The following is a 21,600-nucleotide window of genomic DNA, read 5'->3' on the forward strand; positions in this document are numbered from 1 at the left end:
TTATCTGAATTTTTCTTGTACATACTGATGTCATCTGCTAATAAAGACAGCCTTACTTCTTTTTTTCTAATCTGTATTCCTTTTATTATTCTCTTTCTTCCCCATTATGCTGATTAGGACCCTCCAGTTCAATGCTGAATAAATGAAATGTGTGGATATCTCTGCCTAGTTCCCAATCATAGGGTTCAGTTTTTCATCGTTAAGTATGATCATTTCCATCATTAAGTATTATGTTAGCTAAAATAGGTTTTCATAGATGCCCCTTTGTCAGTTGAGGAAGTTACCTTCTATTTCTAATTTACTGAAAGTTTTTATCAGAAATTGGTGTTAGGTGTTTTTTCTGCATCTGTTGAGATGATCCTATGATTCTGATTCTTATCTTTTATTCTGATAATGTGGTAAATTACATGGATTTTTTTTTTTTTTTTTTTTTTTTTTTTTTTGCGGTACGCGGGCCTCTCACTGTTGTGGCCTCTCCTGTTGCGGAGCACAGGCTCCGGATGCGCAGGCTCAGCGGCCATGGCTCACGGGCCCAGCCGCTCCGCGGCATGTGGGATCCTCCCGGACCGGGGCACGAACCCGCGTCCCCTGCCTCGGCAGGCGGACTCTCAACCACTGCGTCACCAGGGGAGCCCAACATTTCTCATACTGTAGGTCTGTTGATGAAAGATTCTCTTAATTGAAAGTGTTTTTATTTCACCTTTTCTTTTGAAGGATATTTTCTTTGGATATGAAATTCTAGGTTGAGATATTTTTCTTTCAGCATTTTAAAAATGTCATTCCTTTATCTTCTGGCTTATGTTGTTTCTGATGAGAATTCAGAGATCATTCTGATTGTTATTCTGTATTTAATGGGTCTCTTCTCTGAATGCTTTTAAATATTTCTCTGTATTACTAATTTTCAGCAATTTGATTACGATGTACAGTTTTCCTCGTGTTTATCCTGTTTGGGGTTCACTGAGCTTCTTAGATCAGTGGGTTTATATTTTTCCTCAGATTTGGAAATTTTTCAGCCAGTATTTCTGCCAATATTTTTCTTCCCCAATCTCTTCCTTCTCCTGTTGAGACTTTAATTGCATATATACTGGATTGTTTTATGATGTTTACAGATCATCAGTTGAAGCTCTGTTCGGTTTTCCAGCCTTGTTTTCCCTCTGTGTTTCAATTTGGATAATTTCTAGTGTCCTGTGTACAAGTTTACTGATCTTTTCTTCTACGGTCTTACTTGTTTCATTAGAAATGTCCATCAAATGAATTTTACATTTCAGCTATCGTATTTTTCGTCTCTGTAATTTCCACTTGGTTCCTTTTTACATTGTTTCTTTCATTATATTCATATTATCCTTTAAGTGTTTGAGCATATTTATAATAGCCGTGTTAAGGTCCTTGGCTGCTAACGCCATCATCCCTGTCATTTCTTTATGTTCCTGTTGATCTTTTTTCTCTTGATTATTCCTCACATTTTCCCACTTCCCCTAACAAATAAGTTTTTATTCTGTGCTGAACATTGTGGCTGCATATGCTGTGTTGCTGAGTGTGTGGATTTTGTTGTCTTCTTCTAAAAAGTGTTGAATTTTGTTCTGGCTTCTGGCAGGCAGTTCATCTACTTACAGATCAACTCGATACTTCAAAGCCTTGTTTTAAAGCTGTGTTAGGGCAGTTCCAGAGCAGTCCTTATTCTAGGGTTAGAGTAATCCTTCTGAGGCATGGCTTTTCTGGGCCTCAACTGAATGCTGGAGGTATTCAGCAAGATCTCTCCTCTGGCAGGTGGAACTCAGACATCTCCTTGCCTTTTGCCACCCCTGAATCTTCAGTCAGCTCCCCGCACCCCCCACCCCGCCCCAAGCAGCTGTTGGTTACCAGTCTTTGCAGAGGCTCCCGCTGTACAAATACAGTTTGGTGTTCAGCCAGAGACTTCAGGGGGCCCCTCTGCCCGTTTCTGGAGTTGTTTTTTTGCACAGTTGCCTCCTCTTTGTTATTCTTCCCTGTCAATTCCAGCTGCCTCAGAAGCCCTGAACTCTGATCACTGTCTCTCAGATCAGTGAGATTACAGCGCATCCTTCCAGCTCTACCTCTGTGCTGTGGTCCAGAGGGTCTATCCTAGCAGAGAGCTGGGGTGATCCTGGGGCTCAGAGCAGGTCTTCTTTCATGAATCACAGTCTTGTACCATCTACATGCAGAGTCTGAAAGTTCTTGTTCCATGCATTTTGTCCAGCTTTACAGTTGAATCTAGAGGAGGGCTAGTCCTGTACCAGATATACATACCGTCATGGCCAGAAGTGTAAGGTCTCCAGTTCTCTTTCTAAGACGAAAATCTGTGAGCAGTCGTTCCCAAATTATATTCCTCTTGCATCACCTCTCCCTTGCATTCCCTCCTCTAGCCTTTGAGCACCCTATTCCCTTTTGCCTCCAATGCGTTTCCACTCCCCTCTACTGCGTTAAAGGTTTCAGGGAAATCCTCTGGTCTTCCCTGCCTCTCCGCTGCATGGTTACCTTTCTTGAATCCTTATAGTCTCTGAATTTCTGTTCCAGTTAAATTTTCAGCTTTACAGAAAGAAGAGACCGCGTGCTGTCTTATTTTTAATATCTCTTATGTGTAAATATCTCATACCTTTCTTACTAGGCCAGTCTGCCAGTCTGAATTGCTTTCTTCCTTTCTCAGTGAGAGCCCAGGTAGGAATATCAGCCTGATAACATTCCATGTGAGAAAGTCAACAGATGGAGCAAAAGGTTGAGTGAAATGAGTTAGGAGCCTGGGAAGTTTATCTTGGCTCGGCACTGATCTCCTCTGTGACCCTGGCATGGTGCCCGTACCTTTCTGAGCCTCTTTGTCCCTAGCTGCCTTATACCCTTGGTACCAGCGGGAGGATAACATGTGAGAAGTTTCTTTCGCCCTCTCTTGGGCATCCCATCTTTAATGTGCTCTGTTTGAGTGGTTCTGAGCCATTCGTGCTTTGATTCCTGGTTCCACAGTATCTGTTGAGCACTTCCTGTGTGTTAGGGAATGTGCCAGGCACTGAGTACGTGGTTGGACCAAAGTGGCAGAGTCCCTACCCCCACGGAACATACAGGGTAATGGGGAAAGAGACAGTGATCAAAGATCACACCATGGGTCATCATTGGTGGCAGTCAGATCTTGGAAGGGAACAAGGGAGGCGACTGGAAGATAAATGACCAGGTGGGGTATCAGGGAGGGCTTCCGGAGGAAGTGATGTTTAGGTGGAGGTGTGTAGGACCAGCAGTAGTAATCCAGGCAGAAACTGGAGGGAAGAACATTCCAGGCAGAGGGGATACCATGAGCAAAGGCCATGAAACTTGGAAGAGAGAGGGGTTGACTGAGAGGGCAAGAAGTGGGCAGGCCCCAGGCAAGGGTTTACTGTATCATGTGCTTTTGGGTGTCCTGAGCTCCCTGCCACGGGAAGGAGGGGCTCTCCCACACAGAACGCCAGGATTTTGACAGCAGGCTCGCAGACCATGAAAAGATCTGGTCCAGAGGGTCTCCTAGAAACCATTCTGCGGGTGGAGACGAGGCCTAAGAGGGGAAGCAACACGCTCTGTTTATTGCTCAGAAATTCTCTGTCCCTTGTGCCCAGGTGCCCGGGGGTGTGTTAGTGCCTAAGGGGACCACGTGGCCTGTGCAAAGACCTCCATGAGAAGCTGGCAGGCTTGAGCCCCCGTCCCATCCTGGCACTAACTTTCTGTGTGGCTGTAAACTTATTAACCATTCTGGGCCTTGGTTTCCTTATTCCTAAAAAATACCATTAATAACTGTTTACGTCTGAAGAGTAGTTTACCGTTCAAGGTGCTTCCGTGACCTGTGTGGATTCTGACAAAATCCCCGTGAGGCTGGTAGTGCAGAGATGGGTGTCCTGCTCTCATCAGTGGAGGTGAGGTGGGAAAAGTGAGGCCAAGAGGGGAAGTAAAGGGTCCAAGACCGCGGAAGCCGGAGGTGGCAGACTTGAGATTCAGAGGTGGGTCAGGCTCACCGCACACTCAGGGCTGCTTCCGTTAAACAGTGAACCACAAGCTGTGGTCCCCAAACTGCACTTCAGGGAGACAGGGGAGAAATCAGAGATGGGACGCTGGACGCCTCCCTCAGAGTTTGATGTGTAGGTTTATCCCGTGGCTAAGAAAAAAACAATTGAGAACTGTGAGATGAGCCACCCTTCCGGTTGAACCCGGGACCTTCAAGGTCTTTCACTCTGAAAGGGAGGGGGGGAGAAAGGGGGAGCATATGTAAGTATCCTTCCCCACCCACCCGTCTCCAGTTCCTGATTGAGAAAGTGAGAATCTGGAGAGTGGGGTGGCGGGGAAGAGGAGTGGTGGGGGACACCTGTGTTCTCCACAGACTGAGCCCGGGGGATTCCTCCTGGGGCTTGGGGGGGGCAGGTGAGGGCTTGCTTACGGGACCACGACCAAAGGACGCCCCATCCCCAGCTCCTGGCATCTGGCTGCTACTGAGGTGGAAAGGCAGTGACCTCCCCAGAGGGACAAGGGGGGCCAGCCTGAGTCCTCTGAGCTCACCTCAGGGCCTCGGGTCCTGTGTGACCTTGAACAAGGCCCTGACTCCTGCGTCCCCGGGCCTGGGCTTCCTCCGGCCAGGAGTGGGCAGAGGTGGAGGGTCAAGGAGCGCCCGTCTATTTTGGCTATGAGAGCCGCGGGCGCAGCGTCTGGTGCCCAGGATGGACACTGCCCTGGGAGCAGGGGTGTAAGAAGGTCTCTCCTCTGCCCCTGAGGCAGGCAGCAGGGCAGCGTCCTTCCCAGGCTCCGGCCAGGCTCTGCGGCAAGGTGGTGCCCTTGAGATGTTCCCAGTGCCGGTGACTTCCGTGAGCCCCCGGTCAGCCCCGGAGGGGTCCCTTCTCTTGCCGTCTGGTCCACTCTTGCCCTCCGGGAAGAGTTGCAGTTGAGTGAAACCACTGCCTCCCCTTTAGGTTAGAAGGTGGCACTGTGGCCACATTCAGGGGCTTGCCACCCCGGTAACTACGTCTCCGGGCAGCGTGCAGGAGGCTGCCGCCTGATACCAGCCGAGCTGGAGACCCGCTGAGGGTCAGGGCCCCCCACCCCTGTTCTCAGTAACTCCAGTTTCTGCAGAGAAGGCGGGCAGGGGAGGCAGGAGGTGTGGGAAATGGTGACACAAGCTGCCCCTAACCCCACCGGGGAGCTGCTGCACTGATTTCCAATAAAGCGTCAGGTGTTGGGTCGAGCACTGTCCCCTGAGATTGTCAATCCCAGGCAGTGCCCAGGAGTTCCACGAGCCCCTTCCCGTAAAACCGTGGGGCGACACTGGGCCCTCTGCTCTTCCCCTCTCCCATCAATCGACCCTGCACGTCTCTGCCTCTCTGTCGTCTATCATTACTGCTGAGCCAGCCTGCCTTGGAAGGAAAAGAGGCTCAGGAGTCAGCATTTTAGAAAATGCATTTGAGCTGGGGTTGACTAATTCAAGTGCCCCAAGCATGGGTCACAGGCCGAGTTCTTAGACACGCAGAGCCTGGGTTGGTCAAGGGTTATGGGTGACCCAGCCAGTGGGCTGGTCAGTGGCCTCCAAGTAATGCTGAGTGTGAGCTGGCGATCAGGCTTCCCTCGAGGAGAAGCTGGGGAAGGTTCTAGACTCCCAGACTTTCTCAGGCTCCAGGTGGGAGCCAGAGCCCTTGCTCTCTGTGGACCAAGAAGTTTTGGTCCTCGAGCGTAGGGGTACTTGGTCGGCTCCAAGCTCCCTCGGCAACTGAGAGCGTGACCCTCTCAGGTACTGCCCCCGGGTGGGAGCCACCGGACGATCCAGACACGGGGTCTGAGTGTTCGCATCCAGAGGTCTCCCCGTCTCCACGCTTCGTGGCAGCGAAGACCCAGACGAACCAGTCGGGGAAAAAGGCTCCGGCCTCCGTGGTCCGATGCGCTACCCTCTTACACCGCACCCCTCCAGCCACCCAAACCCCGACGTTCCGCACTCCAAATTCGGGATCTCCGGCAAGCAAGGCAACTGCAGGTACCAATGGCCTATGTTACCCTCACACTTCCTCCACTCCCCGCCCTTCTCCCCACCTGCCACAGCTGTGCCCGGGGTCATTGTTCCCTTGCAAGAGCGAGGGTGGTGGTCCCTAGCTCTCTGGGACGAATCTGGGTCCCGGCTCTGCCTCAGGCTGGCTCTGTGACCACGGCAAGCCACCTAGCCTCTCTGAGTCTGGGTTTTCTTACCCTAAATCAGAGGGTTGTACAAGATGGTTTGCAAACTAATTTTTTTAAGTAGGAGAATATTTTTCTCCCCAAGTCATGGCCTAAGGGGTTTTAAATTCTTTCAAATTAATTGCCAACATTTGAGCATTAGGAGATTTATATATGAAACTTTTGATTTCTGGCTTACATTGAAAAGTCAGATCTGGCAGTCCTGGGCCCACTTTCCTCAGGGTAGCAGTTGCCTTGGGGCCGAGCCACAGCTGCCTCCTTCAGTAGAGCGTGTGCTCTCTGGTTTTCCACAGTCCCCACCACTCCCTCCTGCCTCCCCAGTACAGTGGCCACGTGGCAGGTGCCATGTCTCATTGTGATCACACTGTTGTCTGTCTCACATCCAGCCCAGTTCATCCATTTACGTCACCTGCCTGGACCCTCTTGGCATGAGTTTGCATCCCCCATTTTTCAGAAAACCCAGTCTAAAAACTCATTTCTACGAAGAGCTGCTCTCCATGAAGAAGAGTGTTTGGCTGGGAGCTCTGTTCTCTTGGCCTCCCTCTACCTCACTGTTCAGGAAACCCCTCCATGAGCCATAGCCCAGCGGGAAGCCACCGGATGCCCACTCCAGTGTTGTCTGAGTCTACGCAGAAAGGGCTCAGACTCTGGAAGGGTGAACAGGCAGTGAAACGTGCACACCAGCCATTTCTTACCAGTTATCGGGGAATGATAAGACACACTGTGTGCTGAGTACCAGCTAATCAGGAATCCTGATTCACACCTGGATGGAAAGAGCCTTGGGCCTTCTCCCTAGATATGTGGGATGTGGGGTAGAGTGATGACTTGGTCATTCTGGGACTACGGGCCTTTCAGATACCCTCAAGAGGCCCAAAGTTATCCATTAAAAATATACAAGTGATCAAACTGAGAACTCACTCAGATGAGCCAGGGGGCTGGACCAATTACAGCCACGTGGTGAGTGGTGCTCGCCTTTCCTCTGGTTCAGAAAGCTAACCAGGAGCAAGGATGTGGTTCTTAAAAATATTTGAAGCTATGCTTAAGTGCTTAGATCTCCCGAAAGGAGAGTAAGTAGTTAATCAACTTTGAAGGTAATGGTGTTAAGCTACTGTGTAGAGAAGAGCTAGTAGCCATTGTTTTTTGGCAACAGTAGGTATAAATCAGTTAAACAGGCTGGTCGTCACGGACTTATTGGTGGTAGATACTGGCTCAACTAAATGATGGGATCACGGCTTTCAGATCTTGATTTTACTCTCGACCTTGTGGCTGGGAGTTTTTGCATCTGCAGTTTCTGCAGAGAACTGCCTGTAGGGCCTGTGTGGTCTATGGCAGCTCTCAGAGCCCAGAGTCACCAAGTAAGCATCACAAGCGATGGGGCTTGCCTTTGGCCGCCTTTTTGTGACCTGGAAGACTTGTGATGGGTGTCACACCTGGACTACTAGCTGCGCAGGTCAGGGGACACCAGGTTGTGAGCCGGAGCCTGCATGTTGGAGCTGGAAGTCATCACTGCCCCCGTCATGCTAGAACAGGCAGCCGCTCCTGTGCGTGTGTGTGTGTGTGTGCGCGCGCGCGCGCGCGCGCCTTCGCGGGGATGTCCCCTGTGGAGCCGCTCGCTGGTTTTCAGCCAGAGGTGCCTATAGCAGGGATAGCTGATCACAATCTGCTTTACCAGCTGAGCCATAGGAGGCTAATTAGAAGAGTTTGTAACCTTAGTTGTGCTGAATTGTACCAACGTGTTGGTCAGGCTGCACGAAAATCCTCCATAGATGGGTAACCGTCCCCTGCATGCATGAGGTTTAAGATGGCAGAAGGAACCACTTCCCTGCCCCAGCCCTTTTTAAAAAGGAAGCATCTGTCCCAAGAATGAAATCTCCTTATTCTGCCATCTTAAAGGGTTAGGAGCTTAGTCAGGCCCAGGAACTTGACAACCTCACTCTCTCTGGGTTTTCACCTATAAGATGGGCATGACAGCGTGGACCTCATAGGGCGATTGGAGGATTATGTGGATGTAAAGCATCTGGACCAGTGCCTGGCCCATAGCAGGTGCTTCGTAAATAAGAGTCCCCCCGTTTTTCCTAGGTAGAGAATTGAGGGGCTTTCTTTGCCGATTTACAGATGGTATCTTGAAGTGGGCAGGTGTGTAGCTCTCAGTCCAGGCATTGTACAGACACAGTTAGAAGAGAGGGTCTTGTGTGTGATGTTGTCAACAGCCTCTGCAAAACGGAGGCTGCCTCAGGAGGCACTGTCAGAGTCGGGGGCGGGGGAATTGAGCAGGGCCTATAGGAGGCACCTGGGGCTTCCTTTCCCATCACCCCAGTGATCGTCTGGAACCTCGGCTCCCATAGTATGAGCGCTTGCCCTCCTGGCGTAGGGTGGCCTGGGTGACAATGGCATTTCCCAGAATCACCATTTTCGAAGGATGTTAAGGAATCTCATATTTTTAAATGGGCTTCAGTGGCCGATTCTATTTGGGAAGGTTGGGATCAGTGAAGCTAGATGGGTCTCTCTCCGGTCGAACTTCTCAGAGCCTTTGATATCCTCATGCAAGCTGTTTCTCCTTAAGAAAGGCTGCTGGGTCAGCTGCTCATCCCAGATTGACTTGTTCCCAGAAGCCTTTATATCCTGGCACATCCAGCATCCCCACTGAGCAGCTTGGAAAAGCCGTCACCTTCTGGCTCAGACGTTCGAGACAGAACGTGGGTGTCTCCCACCTGGTTGGACCCTTTCTCTGAGTCCGGCGTTTACAGAGAGTTCTGGGAGAAGGCGAGCCACTCAGGAAGGCACGTCAGTGGAGACATCCCAGAATCACTCAGGGAGCCAGTCCCTTGCTCCCGGTGAACCCCAACCAGACCTCACCTGGTCTTGGCCTCCCAGGGTGTGGGGCTACCCGGCTCAGCCTATCATGACATCTCTGCCACCCAGGGACCCCTTCCACCCTCTGGCCCTCCTCTCTGCCGGAGCCACCCCCAGGAAGCAGTCTGTCACCCTCCCTGCTCCTTGGTGGGGCCTGTGTCAGCAGAATCGGGCAGAGCAAGTCGCGAGTGGCAGATCCAGATGACTTAGTGTCACGTGTGGCTCCCCAGGGGTCAGAGATGGGAGACCCTGGCCTGTGTACCATCTACTCGATCAGTTGGAGCTCAGGAGTGCGCCCACATCCCACACACATCCCCCCCGTGCCTGGACCTCCACCCACCCTGGGCACTGTCGGGGACCTCCTGGGACCCTGACGAGGTATCAGGCAATTCAGGTGAGCCTGAGGAACTGCAGGTTTGGGGTTTGGGGTTCTGGAGCCCATCCCTCTGCTGGTTCCCCAGCATAAAGCCTCAGGCACTCACCCAGCCCAGGGGCCGGGGCAGTTCCCACGTCCCTGGCCTCCCGAGCCCCCTCTGGCATGCCCCTCCCTTTGGACCTGTTGCTGACCCATCACCGTGGTGTTTCCTTGCTCTCTCCTCTCCCCACCCAGCAGAAAGCGCTTTCAGTCGGAGGGTAGAAGGCAAAGCACAAAACCACTTTGAAGAGACGAATAGCAGTTCCCAAAACTCCAGCGGTGAGTGTGCCCCGTGACAGTCACCCTGTGCTGCCGCCTCAGTCCGCTCCGGGACCTTTGTGGTGCGTGATGGGGCAGGGTGTCGGGAGGAGGCTGAGAGCAGAGCATTAGAGGGCGGCCAGAGCCCTCAGGCAGAAGCGGGAGGGACATCCCTCCGGGCCTCAGGAGCATCTCCGGGACTGTGGATCCTCTTTGTCTCTTCCGCATGGAGAGAGGAACTCCCCTGCCCCATGACCTGTGTGATATACTGACTTGGATGGCCCCCTTTGAGCCATTGCTATGTTTATAGGATGAACATCACAGCCATTTTTTTTTTCCAGAAGAAGCAAAGCGGGTACAGTAGAGAGAGCTGTGGCCTAAGAGCCGGAGGCCCCAAGTTCTGGTCCCCTTTTGGACCTGGGAACATCCAAAGGTTCCCTTCCAGCCCCTACCAGCCCAAGTAGGCTTGCCTGAGGTTCCCAGTGGTGTTTTGGCGCCCCCTGGTGGTTGCCTCCTGCAGGACTCTAGTGGAACCCTAGAGCACCTTAGAGCAGCCGAAAGCCACTGTCCCCAGCCAGACCTGGGGCCAGCCTGGCGGAGCCATGCGTGTTAACAAGCAGCCTCTGCCCGAGAAAGGCACAGCAATCTGGTCTACACAGTGCCAGCCAGGGCAGGGTGTAAAAAAGATTTTGATACTTCCTTTATGCTAAGGTAAGCCATCACTCACTTTCCTGCTCAATTAAAGTTTAATCCACCAGATTAGGTGTTGGCCTGTGGTCAGCGCCGTGCTGGGCACTGCCTGGGTGCAGACAGATGATGCACGTGGCTTGACCACCAGTCAGGGGCTTTATGAAACATCCAGGAGCGCAGACGTGCGCATGCAAGCTTCCTCAGTGATCCGCGCTCCAGCCGAGGCTCGACCCCAGCTCCACCATCCACAAGCCGGTGACTTGAGCTCGCCTCTCAGTCTCACCTCTGCTGTGGAATGGGCATGGCACACACGTCCCTGTGGTGGGGAGGATTCAGAGGGTGCCCTGCAGAGTTCACACACTCACATGGTAGGCTGTTTGGGAGGTGGTGGTGTTTTTAAGTAAACCAAGTGATTTGATGAATAAGTGCTCCGAGGAAGGGAGTGAGGTGTGCCGTGGGAGCCCCGAGAATGTTGCCACGATCCTTTAAACCGTAGAGAGCATGTCGACTTTTCCAAACTGCTTCATCCTTTTGGAAGCTATAACCCACTCAGCCCCTCCAAAAGGCGAGCCTTAAAGAACTGGAGTGACTGGCCCAAGGCCACACAGGAATAAGCAGCAGAGCCAGGACTGAAACCGCGGTCTCCCAGGAGCCTTTGTTCCCAGCCAGCCAGGCTGCACCCCCTGCCTCTCCTTCCACCAGAGCCAATGTTCAGAGTTGGGAATGACGGTGTGAAGCGCTGCTCCCGCCGGCAGCCACCATTTATTGAGCGCTTACTGTGTGCCTGGCACGTGTTCAGAGCTGTATGTGTCTTAACCTGTTTTCATCCTTACCACAGCCCAGTGAGGGTCAGTGTTATTATTATCCCCACTTTTTGGATGAGGAAACTGAGGCTCAGGTGACGTTGATTGTTGCCCCAGGTGCCCAGCTTGTGAGTGGTGGAGCCAGGATTCCCGGTGTAGTCCGTCTGGCCCCGTTCTGCCGCCTCCTGCCTGTGAGGCTCAGCTGGCCATGCCAGGAGGCGCGGGGAGCTGCCAGCAGACAGAAAAGCCCTCAAAGCGCAGCCCTCCCTTGGCCTCTCTGGTGTTTGGTGCCAGACAGTACCACCCCGGTGCCAGGACCTAGAAGCAGCTCCCAGCTCCCTGTCCTGAACCAGGCGGCCACACGTGGATATTTTCTCCTTGGCGCTCTGTGGGCTGACTTTTTGAAAGTTGGGGGTGTCCTGGAGGGATGGCCCCGGCTGATCTCACCCTGCCCGTGCCCCAGCCCCACCCCAGCTGCCCCCTCCTCCTCCGAGAGCCCATCTGGCTCACTACTTCTTAAGGACAGAAGTAATGACTGTCATCTCCGAGCACCAGAACCAGAAGAGACTTAGCTAAACTGTTTCTCTTTTGCAGAAACTGCAAGTCCCCTGATTTCCAATCCTTTCCCTCTCCTACAGAGTAAGTGATGGTCCCGTCGGGGGGCTGGAGAGGGCGAGGCAGGGTAGGGAATGAACTCAGCCAGCCACACGTTCGGGACCTCCCCAGAGCATCAGACCTGGGCCGCCCTCCCAGGTAGACCCAGTTGGAGGAGGTGGAGGCACAGGGAGACCCAGCCCAGGCGGGTGGAGGAGTTTGGACAGGTGTCGGGTGGAGCTGTGACCATGGGCGTCCTGACTCTGCCACCCCCAGCCCTGCAGGAACAAAGCCACCCTTTCCTGCTCACGGGGGCAGCCTCAGGACGCCTCTTCCGAGCGCATCTCCGCCATCCTCCTGCCGTCTTTTCCCTACTCGATTTTGCTCTCTTCTCTCTTTCTTTTTCCTTCCACGTCCCTCTGCTGGGCACGCGTGCTCGCGTTCCTATGTGCTCTCATTCTTGCCACCCTCCGGCCCGCTTCTCTTCCCTTTCCTGTCTTATCCCTGCTTCTCTAGCTCTTCTGTGTTTCTCCACTTCTCACCCTTTCTCTCACCCCTTCTCTCCTTCTCTTTACTGCCCTCCACGTCCATTATGTTGTTTTTGGTTCATTCATACGTTCATTCATTTGTTCACTCAGCAAACAGTGCTGTCTGTGTGCTTCCACTGGCTGAGAGGTGGGCTGTGGAACGAATAAGACGTGGTCTCCGCCCCGAGAGAGCTCTTGTCCCTTAGTGTTATCCCCGGCGCCCGGAACAGTGTGGCACACAGTGAACACTCGATAAATGCCGCTTGACTACACTCGGCGGTCTTGATCTGCCAGTCTTCCTCTCTCCATTGCTCCTTCCCCCGCAGCCTCTCCCTCACTAGCTAGTGACAGGGGGGCAGACAGGCCCAGAGCCCTGAGGGCACAGCCCCCATGTGTGTCTGGGTGCCCAGTTCCAAAGCTGCCTGCGGCCCAGCAGAAAGGCATCCGGGTTCGTGCTGCCCCTGAAACGGCTGCTCCGTTTCTCCCTGCAGAGCCCTACACGTGCGGCGCCTGTGGAATCCAGTTCCAGTTCTACAACAACCTGCTGGAGCACATGCAGTCCCACGCGGGTAAGGGCCCCACGGTGGACGGGGGCGGGGTACTGAAGCCCACCCCTTATCCCTCCCACCCTCAGATCCTGCGAAAGGCAGGGACGGCCAGGGCCAGCCTGCAGCCAAAAAACAGTCCCAGGACGTGGGAGCCCTGGTTACTCCGTTGTAAGCCAGGGTGGTCTGTGCCCTGCGGGGGCAGCTGGCTTGCTGGCAGCGTAGCCAGAGAGGGGGTCGGAGCTGGAGAAGGCTTCCAGAAATTGTGACCTCTGCCCGGAGCCTAGAGGCCAAAGAGGAGCTGAGCAGGACAGAGTCGTGGGCGTGTGGAGGGTTGAGTGTGGTTTGAGACCCAGGTGAGCGGAGGAAGGGGAGGGCAGTGGAGAGGGCTCAGCCCGGGGCAGCCTGCGGCGAGCCCCATTGCTTTCGCGGTCATACCCCCGAAGCAGCAGTCCTCACACGTGAGCGTGCATCAGTCACCGGGAGGGCTGGTGACAGCACAGATTTCTAGGCCGCACTCTGAACTTCAGACACGTGGGTCTAGGGCGGGGCCCAGGACTCGCATTTCTGACAGGTCCTCAGGCCACACACACCCGGCTTGTCCGGGACCACACTTTGAGAACTGCTGCTGTAGCGCCACAGCTAGGAGTCTGCTGTCTGGACACCCTTTTTATCAGCTGTTTTGCCATCTGTCCGGCTTACAATGTCAGCTCCCTCACTAGACCACCAGCCTCCAATTTTAGGTTTTGGTCATAGTAGCACTGATTTCTTTTTTTCTTTTTTTTAACGTCTTTATTGGAGTATAATTGCTTTACAATGGTGTGTTAGTTGCTGCTGTATAACAAAGTGAATCAGCTGTACATATACATATATCCTCGTATCTCCTCCCTCTTGCGTCTCCCTCCCTCCCACCCTCCCTCTCCCACCCCTCTAGGTGGTCACAAAGCACCGAGCTGATCTGATTTCTGATCTGATCTCTGTTTTAGGCAGGCAGACACTGTTTGCTGTAACAGGTAAATCCCAAATTCTCAGTGGTTTGACATAACCACTTCCTTCTCAGCCACATCACAGCCTAATGCACGCGGCCTTCCAGGTGGAGATTCAGGGACCCAGACTCCTTCCTTCCTGTGTTTCCATCCTCCCCTGGATCACGGAGTCCTCTCTCTCTGACTGATGGGCGGGGAGAGAGGCACACTTCCTTCTTTACCACTTCAGGCCACAAGGGACACATATATGCTCAAATTCCAGAGCCCTGCCCAGGGACAGCCTGACAAGGGAAACGGGAACATGGGGGAGACAGCTCGCTGACCCTGCCACCCTTCCCGTAGGGTGATCCTCTGGAGGCATTGGAGGTGATGTGAGAAAAGCGCCTGACACAGACGGTGGCTCAGTAAAGGCCAAAGAGGAGCTGACCAGGAAAGAGACTGAGTGTTCGCTTAGCTGCTGTCACTTCTGCTGTCACGGTGGTGGTTGTTGTTAGTTATTGCTTGTCTCTCTCTTAGGTTTCTGAATCTTTCATATCACCTTCCAGGTCTGGCCTGACTAGCACAGAGTATTACGGGGCGAGACGCTCTCCAGGCAGGTGCTGTTCTGTTAGTGTGACCCCTCTTCATTTATGCAGCGTATATCTATTGGGTATCTGCTGTACACTAGGCACCAACTCGCATGATTTTGGGTGGGAGGGAGATAATTTATTTCTAATGTACTCATTCAAATCAGTGCAGGGACTTCCCTGGTGGTCCAGTGGCTAAGAATATGTGCTTCCTGATGCAAGGGGTGCGGGTTCAATCCCTGGTCGGGGAACTAAGATCCCACATGCTGCGCAGCACGGCCCAAAAATTTAAAAATAATAATAAAATCAGTGCAGAGCTGGATTGGCTGCCATGACACGTGAGTTCCAGTCCTCTCTAACCGATGTGACCTCAGGCAGGAAGCTTTGTCGTGCCCCCCCACTCTGAGTCTCCATTCTAAAACAAGGGCACACAGACCTGCAATCTCCAGCTGCCCTCCTTACACCAGGGTTCTGTCTTCACGTGTCTCACAGCTCCTGCTTGCCTTTGCTGTCAGCCATCCTGCACCAGGGAAGGCCTTGAACGCACTCAGAGCACTTAGACTTGACCCCGTGGGGAACCAGTAGCCAAAGTTAGAAGGATGCCGGGGACCACTGCCTGAGCACAGCGCTTGGGCCCGAGACCCCCACGGCCCCGTCTCTGCTCCCTTCTCCTCTGAAACCCTCTGCCCCTCTGCCGGCTCTGAAAGCTGAGCCCTAATTAGGGAAGAGTCTGGGTGCCAGTGCCTCTCTGTCCCTCAGGCAGTTGGGCGGAGGCCATTAACGTGCAAATCAAGGGTGCGCCTGCGGGCGCCCCACCTCCCCCAAGCATCCCAACTTGTTTTCCGAGAAGAGCTGTGGGCTGCTTTGTTCTGGTTCAGTGCTGGCAGAGAATGCCTTGCCGGCAATCCAGTGCAAAGCCAGGCTGAATCCCAGCCAGGCTGAGTCGGGATTAAAGGATTGACTCCATAGAGAGAAATTAAGCGTCATGATCTGCGCAGTTCACAGCGCCGCTGATAAGGGGGATCAGCCTCGAATAACAGCAATCTCATTAAGAGGCTGCTGAATGGCACAGGGTAATTCCCGCTAATAAACTTCCCGTCTGCGCTGTAGGAGAACCTGCCTGGCCCCCGGTGACAGCTTAGGAGCAGGTTTTGGCGGCAGTAATACTAAAGATAGCTAACACTTAGTGAGCGATTACCGTGTGTCAGGGCGGGCTCCTCAACAAGCTGGCTGGCATTATCATCCCCATTATACAGATGAAGAAACTGAGGCTCAGAGAACATAATCGCTGGCCCAAAGTTGCATGGCTCGTAAAAAGTACCTCACATCGTTTGAGTTCTTACGTATTAGCTCATTTGATCCTCAGAACATCCCTCTGAGTTGTGTCCACATTAGCTCGCCTTTATAGATAAGGAAACTGAGGTGAAAGGGGCTAAGTATAGAAAATGGAAGCACATATTTTGGGCAGAAAAATGTCACTTAAAAATTACTTATCAATAAGAAAATTATTAGTCCTGTACAACAATTAATGATTTAAATAATGATCATAATATTTAAGAAATATACACTGTTTCCATAATGTTTTGCCTCCAGAATGCAATAGCTCGTTTCCTCAACTGCTATCAGTAGGGCAGATGCTTTGGTTTTTCCCAAGTTATAGTGCTGTTTGGCTTGTTTGTGTTTAGAAGTGTGCATTATGCAGTTCATTTTAGTGTGCTGTTTCTGTGTTGTTTATTTTTTGTTCTTTTAGTAAAATGTGTAAATTTCAAAATAAAATAAAGTGGCTAAGTAACTTGCCCCAAGGCACTGCCGCCACAGTATCAGACCAGGATTCTGACCCTCCCGTGAACTCCAGAGCCGGTGCTCTGAACAACGCCCTCTTCAGCAGGGTAGATGGGGTGGAGGGTTAGGGGTGGGGGAAGCCCCCTCAGAGGTCATCTCTTCTAGCCTCTTTTCAAGTAGTCGGGGGACTGCAGCTAAGTGAGGCCTGGGGACTTTCCCAGGGGGCAAACAAGTTGGTAACTCAGAGTGGTAGGATTTGGGAATGGCCACATTTAATTTCTGATCCCTTTGAGCTACTTCACCTCTCTGGGCATCGATCTTCTCATCTGTAAAGTAGGCTCGTCACCATTCTCCACAGGCTGGGTGAGGGTTCTGGAGATGATGTATGTAAAGTATTAAGGGCTATAGCACGTTCTAAAATAAGACTGAATAATGCACTTTTCTCTTTTTCCATCCCCTGCTAGAAACAACTGCTTTCTTCTTTCTGCAACTGGTCCCTCCTTGGGAGACAGCCTTTATTCCAGCTTTGCATCCCGCCCTTTACCGATGTCTGTGTATCTGTACGTGTGTGAGCACGTGTATCTGTGGTACGCAGCGTTAGCCACACTGAGTAAACCTTGTTTCCAGCTCAAGCTATAGATCATTTACTGAGTACCTCACCCATTTAGCAGCGTTATCTGTGAGATAAGGAGAAAAAAAGTTTTTTTAATAAACCATGCTAGACATCATTATCTAATTAGAGGTTGAGTAATCCCAATTTCAAAGCCTTGCAGAAAGGCAGAGAATGAGGGAATCGCCCTGCAGCTTGCTCAGCCCCGGGATTTTGGAAGGAGGAGGGGAAACTGAGCCCTAGAGAATTGAAGTGCCTAACTCAAGGTTATAATACTCAGCCAAAGCCTGGTTCAAATCCCGGGCTTCCAAATCTCTGTACTCTAGCAGAGAAAGTCAGTAAGAATGCTGCTGGTTTCCGTTTTAAAATTTGTGTTTCTCTTTTTTACACGTGAGGTCTATTCATTAAAGGAAATTGAGAAAATGCAGAGAAATTACAAAATGAAGACTCAGCCATAATCTCACTACTCAAAGTCAGCCACTGTTACTTTTTTTTTTTACAAATATTTATTGCATATATATGGTGTACTGCTATAAAGTGAATGTTTTTTTTGTTTTTTTATTTTTGGCTGCGCTGGGTCTTCGTTGCTGCGCGTGGGCATTTCTCTAGTTGAGGCGAGCGGGGGCCACTCCTCGCCACAGTGCGCGGGCCCCTCACTGCAGTGGCCTCTCTTGTTGAGGAGCACGGGCTCTAGGCGCGAGGGTCAGCAGTTGTGGCTCACAGGCTCCAGAGCGCAGGCTCAGCAGTTGTGGTGCGCAGGCTTAGCCACTCTGCAGTATGTGGGATCCCCCCGGACCAGGGCTCGAACCCGTGTCCCCTGCATTGGTAGGCAGATTCTTAACCACTGCACCACCAGGGAAGCCCAACTGTTACTCTTTTAATGGCTTCTTTTCAGTCTATTTTCAAATCAGATTTATTGAGATATAATTTACATAAATAAAATTCACCAATTTTAAGAGTACAGTCTGATGGGTTTTGATAAACGTATAGTCATTTAACCACTATCACAAGCACAATGTATAGTGTTACCATCAACCCAAAAAGTTCCCTTTGCAGCAAGTCCCTTTCCCAGGCCCCCACCCTGGCAACCACTGTCTGCTTTCTTCTGTTATAGTTTTGCCTTTACTGGAATTCTGTATAAATGGAATTAGATGATATTTAGTCGTTTGTGTCTCACCTCTTTCACTTTAGCATCCTTTTGAGGCTCATCCCCGTTGTCCTGTGATACCAGTATTTCTTTTTATTTCTGAGTAATATTTCATTGTTTGGATATACCACAATTTGTTTATCTATTCCCCTACAGATGGACATTTAGGCTGTCTCCAGTTTGGGGCTATTACGAATAAAGCTGCTGTGAATGCCCAAGTGCAAGTCCCTGTTTAAAAAAAATTTTTTTAACATCTTTATTGGAGTATAATTGCTTTACAATGTTTTTAACTACTAGGTAGATACCTAGGAGTAGAAATACTGGGTCATTTGGTCACTCTGTATTTAACCTTTTAGGGAACTGCCATACTGTTTCCTCAAGTGGCTACACCATGTTTACATTTCCACCAACAGTGTGTGAGGGGTCCGGTTTCTCCACATCCTTGATAACGCTCGTTATTATCTGACTTTTTGATTATAGCCCTTCTAGTGCATTAAGGGATATGTCATTGTGATTTTAATCTGTGTATTCCTGATGACAAATGATGTTGAACACTTTTCCATGTGCTTATTGGCCATTTAAATATCTTCTTTGGAGAAATGTCTATTCACATCCTTTGCCCATTATTTAATTGGGTTTTTTTGTTTTTTTATTATTGAGTTGTAAGAGATCTTTTTATCTTTATATACGAGGGCTCTATAGATACACGATTTACAAATATCTTCTCCCATTCTGTAGGTTGTCTTTTCACTTTCTTGATGCTGTCCTTTGAAGCACAAAGATTTTTGATGACGACTGCCTACTTTTTCTTTCATTGTTTATGCTTTTGATGTCATATGTAAGAAATCATTGCCTAACCCAGGGTCACAGAGACTTAACTCCTCTGTTTGCTTATAAGAGTTTTGTAGTTTTCACTGTTACATTTAGGCCTGTATTCCATTCTGTGTTAATTTCTGTATGTGGTATGAGGTAGGGGCCCAGCTTCATTCTTTTGCATGTGGATATCCAGTTATCTCAGCACCATTTTTAAAAAGACTCTTTGTTCCCCCATTGAATTATCCTGGCACCCTTGTCAAAAATCAATTGACTGTAAATGTGAGGGTTTATTTCTGGATTCTGAATTCTATTTCATTGATCTGTACGTCTGTGTTTGTGCCAGAAGCACACTGTCTGGATTACTGTGACTTTATAACAGCTTTGAAATCGGGAAGTCTAAGCCCCCCAACTTTGTTCTTCTTCAAGAGTGTTTTGGCTATTCTGTGTCACATAAACTTTAGGCTCAACTTGTCAATATCTGCAAAAAAGACAGCAGGACTTTTGATAGGGATTGTGTTGAATCTAGATCAATTTGCGGAATATTGCCGTTTTAACAATATTGTCTTCCAGTCTTTGAACATGGGATGCCTCTTCATTTATTTAAGTCTTCTTTGAGTTCTTTCAATAATGTTTTTAGTTTTAAGTGTACAAGTCTTATACTTCTTTTGTAAATTTATTCCTAAGTATTTTATTCTTTTAGAAGCTTTTATAAATGGAATTATTTCCTTAATTTAATTTTTGGAGTGTTCATTGCTAACGTAGAGAAATATAATTGATTTTTTTTAGTATATTGATGTCATATCCTGAAACCTTGCTGAACTTATTTATAAGTTTTAATAGTTGTGTGTGTGTGTGTGTGTGTATTCCATAGGATTTTCTATACACACAGTCATGTCATCTGTAATCTGTAAGTAGAGATCATTTTACTTCTTCCATTCATGTGGATGCCCTTTATTTTTCTTTTCTTTTTTATTCTTTCTTTTTTTTTTCTTTCATTGACCTGGCTAGAACCTCTAATACATGTTGAATAAAAGAGAGTGGACATTCTTATCTTGTTCCTGATCTTAAGAGGAAAGTTTTTCATGTTTAACCATTAACTATGATGTTGGCAGTGGGTTTTTCATAGATGCCCTTTGTCAAGTTGAAAAAGTTCCCTTCAATTCCTAGTTTGTTGAGTGTTTTTATCATGAGAGGGTGTTGGATTTTTGTCAAATAATTTTTCTGCATCTATTGAAATTATCGTGTGGTTTTTGTCCTTTATTCTTTTAATATGGTATTGATTTTTGTGTGTTGAACTAATCTTGTATTCCTGGAATAAATACCACCTGATCATGGTGTATAACCTGTTGTATATGTTGCTGGATTTGGTCTGCTCTGTTTCATTAAGGATGTTTGTATCTATATTCATAAGGCATAGTGGACTATAGTTTGTTTTTTCTTGTGACTTCTCAGTCATGTTTTGGTATCAGAATAATACCTGCCTCATAGAATGAATTGAGAAGTGTTCCCTCCTCTCAAATTCACAGAAGAATTTGTGAAGTGTTCTTTTAACTTTTTATAGAATTCACTGATGAAGCTATCTGAGCCTGGGCTTTCCTTTTCTTTTTTATGGTCGGTGTTTTGACTGCTAATTCAGTCTTTTTAATAGATCTATCCAGATTTTCTACTTCTTGAATCAGTTTTAGTAGTTTATGTCTCTCTAGGAATTTGTCTATTTCATCCAGGTCATCTAATTTGTTGGAATACTACTGTTCATAGTATTTCCTTATAATCCTTTTTATTTCTATCAGATCAGTAAACTTGTTTTTTTTTTGTTTTTTGTTTTTGATGTCCTTTATGAGGTTGAGAAAGTTTCCTTCTCTTCCTAGTTTGCTGAGATTTTGTATCATAGGTGGGTATTGAATTTTATCACATTTTAAAGTGCATTTATATCTATGGAGATGATTTTTCGTATTTTTGTTTTCCTCTTAGTATAGGGAATTACACTGATTGGTTTTCTGTAACTATTCTATTTCTGGGATAAGCTTCATTTATTCATGATATGTTATTTTTTATTTTTATATTTTTTATTTTTGGCCACATGACTTGCGAGATCTTAGTTCCCTGACCAGGGGTTGAACCCGGGCCACAGCTGTGAAAGTGCTGAGTCCTAACCACTGAAACTGCCAGGGAACTCCCATGATGTGTTGTTATTTTTATATATTACTATATTTGGCTTGCTAATAGTTTGTTAAGGATTTTTGTGTATATGTTTATGAAGGATGTTGGTCTGTAGTTTCTTTTCTTGTAATTTTTTTCTCTAGTTTTGGATCAGGGTAGTGACAGCCTTATAAAATGATTTGGGAAATGTTCTTTCCTATTCTAATTCTGGGAGAATTTGTTTAGAATTTGTATTATTCCTGCCTTAAATATGTGGTCAAACTTTCCAGTGAACCCATATGGGAATTTTCTTTGTGGGAAATTATGTAAACTATGAACTGAATTTCTTAATAGTTATAGAACTTAAGAGATTTGAGGTTACCTGTTTCTTCTGGAGTGAACTTTGGTACTTTATGTTTTTTAGGGGGGTTTTTTGTTTGTTTGTTTTTGCCTCACTTAAATTGTTGAATTTATTGGCCTAAAGTTATTCATAATCATTTTAATCCCTTTGATATGTGTAGCATCTGTAGTGATGTCCCCTTCTTTTACTCCTGCTACTAATAATTTGTGTCCTCTTTTTCTTTTTTTAATGTTTCTTGTTAGAGGTTTATCAATTTTACTGATCTCTACAAAAAATTAGCTTTTAGTTTCATTGATTTTTCTCTATTGTGTTTATCCATCTTCTGTTT

General features: G+C 48.8%; 1 protein-coding gene across 23 annotated transcripts in view; it reads left to right on the forward strand.

Annotated features, from left to right (window-relative positions):
- ZNF618 (zinc finger protein 618) overlaps positions 1-21,600 on the forward strand; it is a 184,371-nt gene that overhangs the window by 149,470 nt on the left and 13,301 nt on the right. For 8 of the 23 annotated variants that reach the window (XM_033427376.2, XM_049711837.1, XM_049711822.1 and 5 more), the window contains 4 exons: positions 5,744-5,983; positions 9,644-9,727; positions 11,794-11,838; positions 12,812-12,889. The exons of 2 other annotated variants lie outside the window; for them this stretch is intronic. In XM_033427376.2, coding sequence (XP_033283267.1) covers positions 5,744-5,983; positions 9,644-9,727; positions 11,794-11,838; positions 12,812-12,889 — 447 coding nt within the window. The remainder of the gene's footprint in view (positions 1-5,743; positions 5,984-9,643; positions 9,728-11,793; positions 11,839-12,811; positions 12,890-21,600) is intronic. 13 more of the 23 variants (XM_012532847.3, XM_049711826.1, XM_049711824.1 and 10 more) reach the window with 7 other exon arrangements.

This window comes from Orcinus orca, chromosome 6, assembly GCF_937001465.1.
Source record: "Orcinus orca chromosome 6, mOrcOrc1.1, whole genome shotgun sequence".
NCBI lineage: Eukaryota > Metazoa > Chordata > Mammalia > Artiodactyla > Delphinidae > Orcinus > Orcinus orca.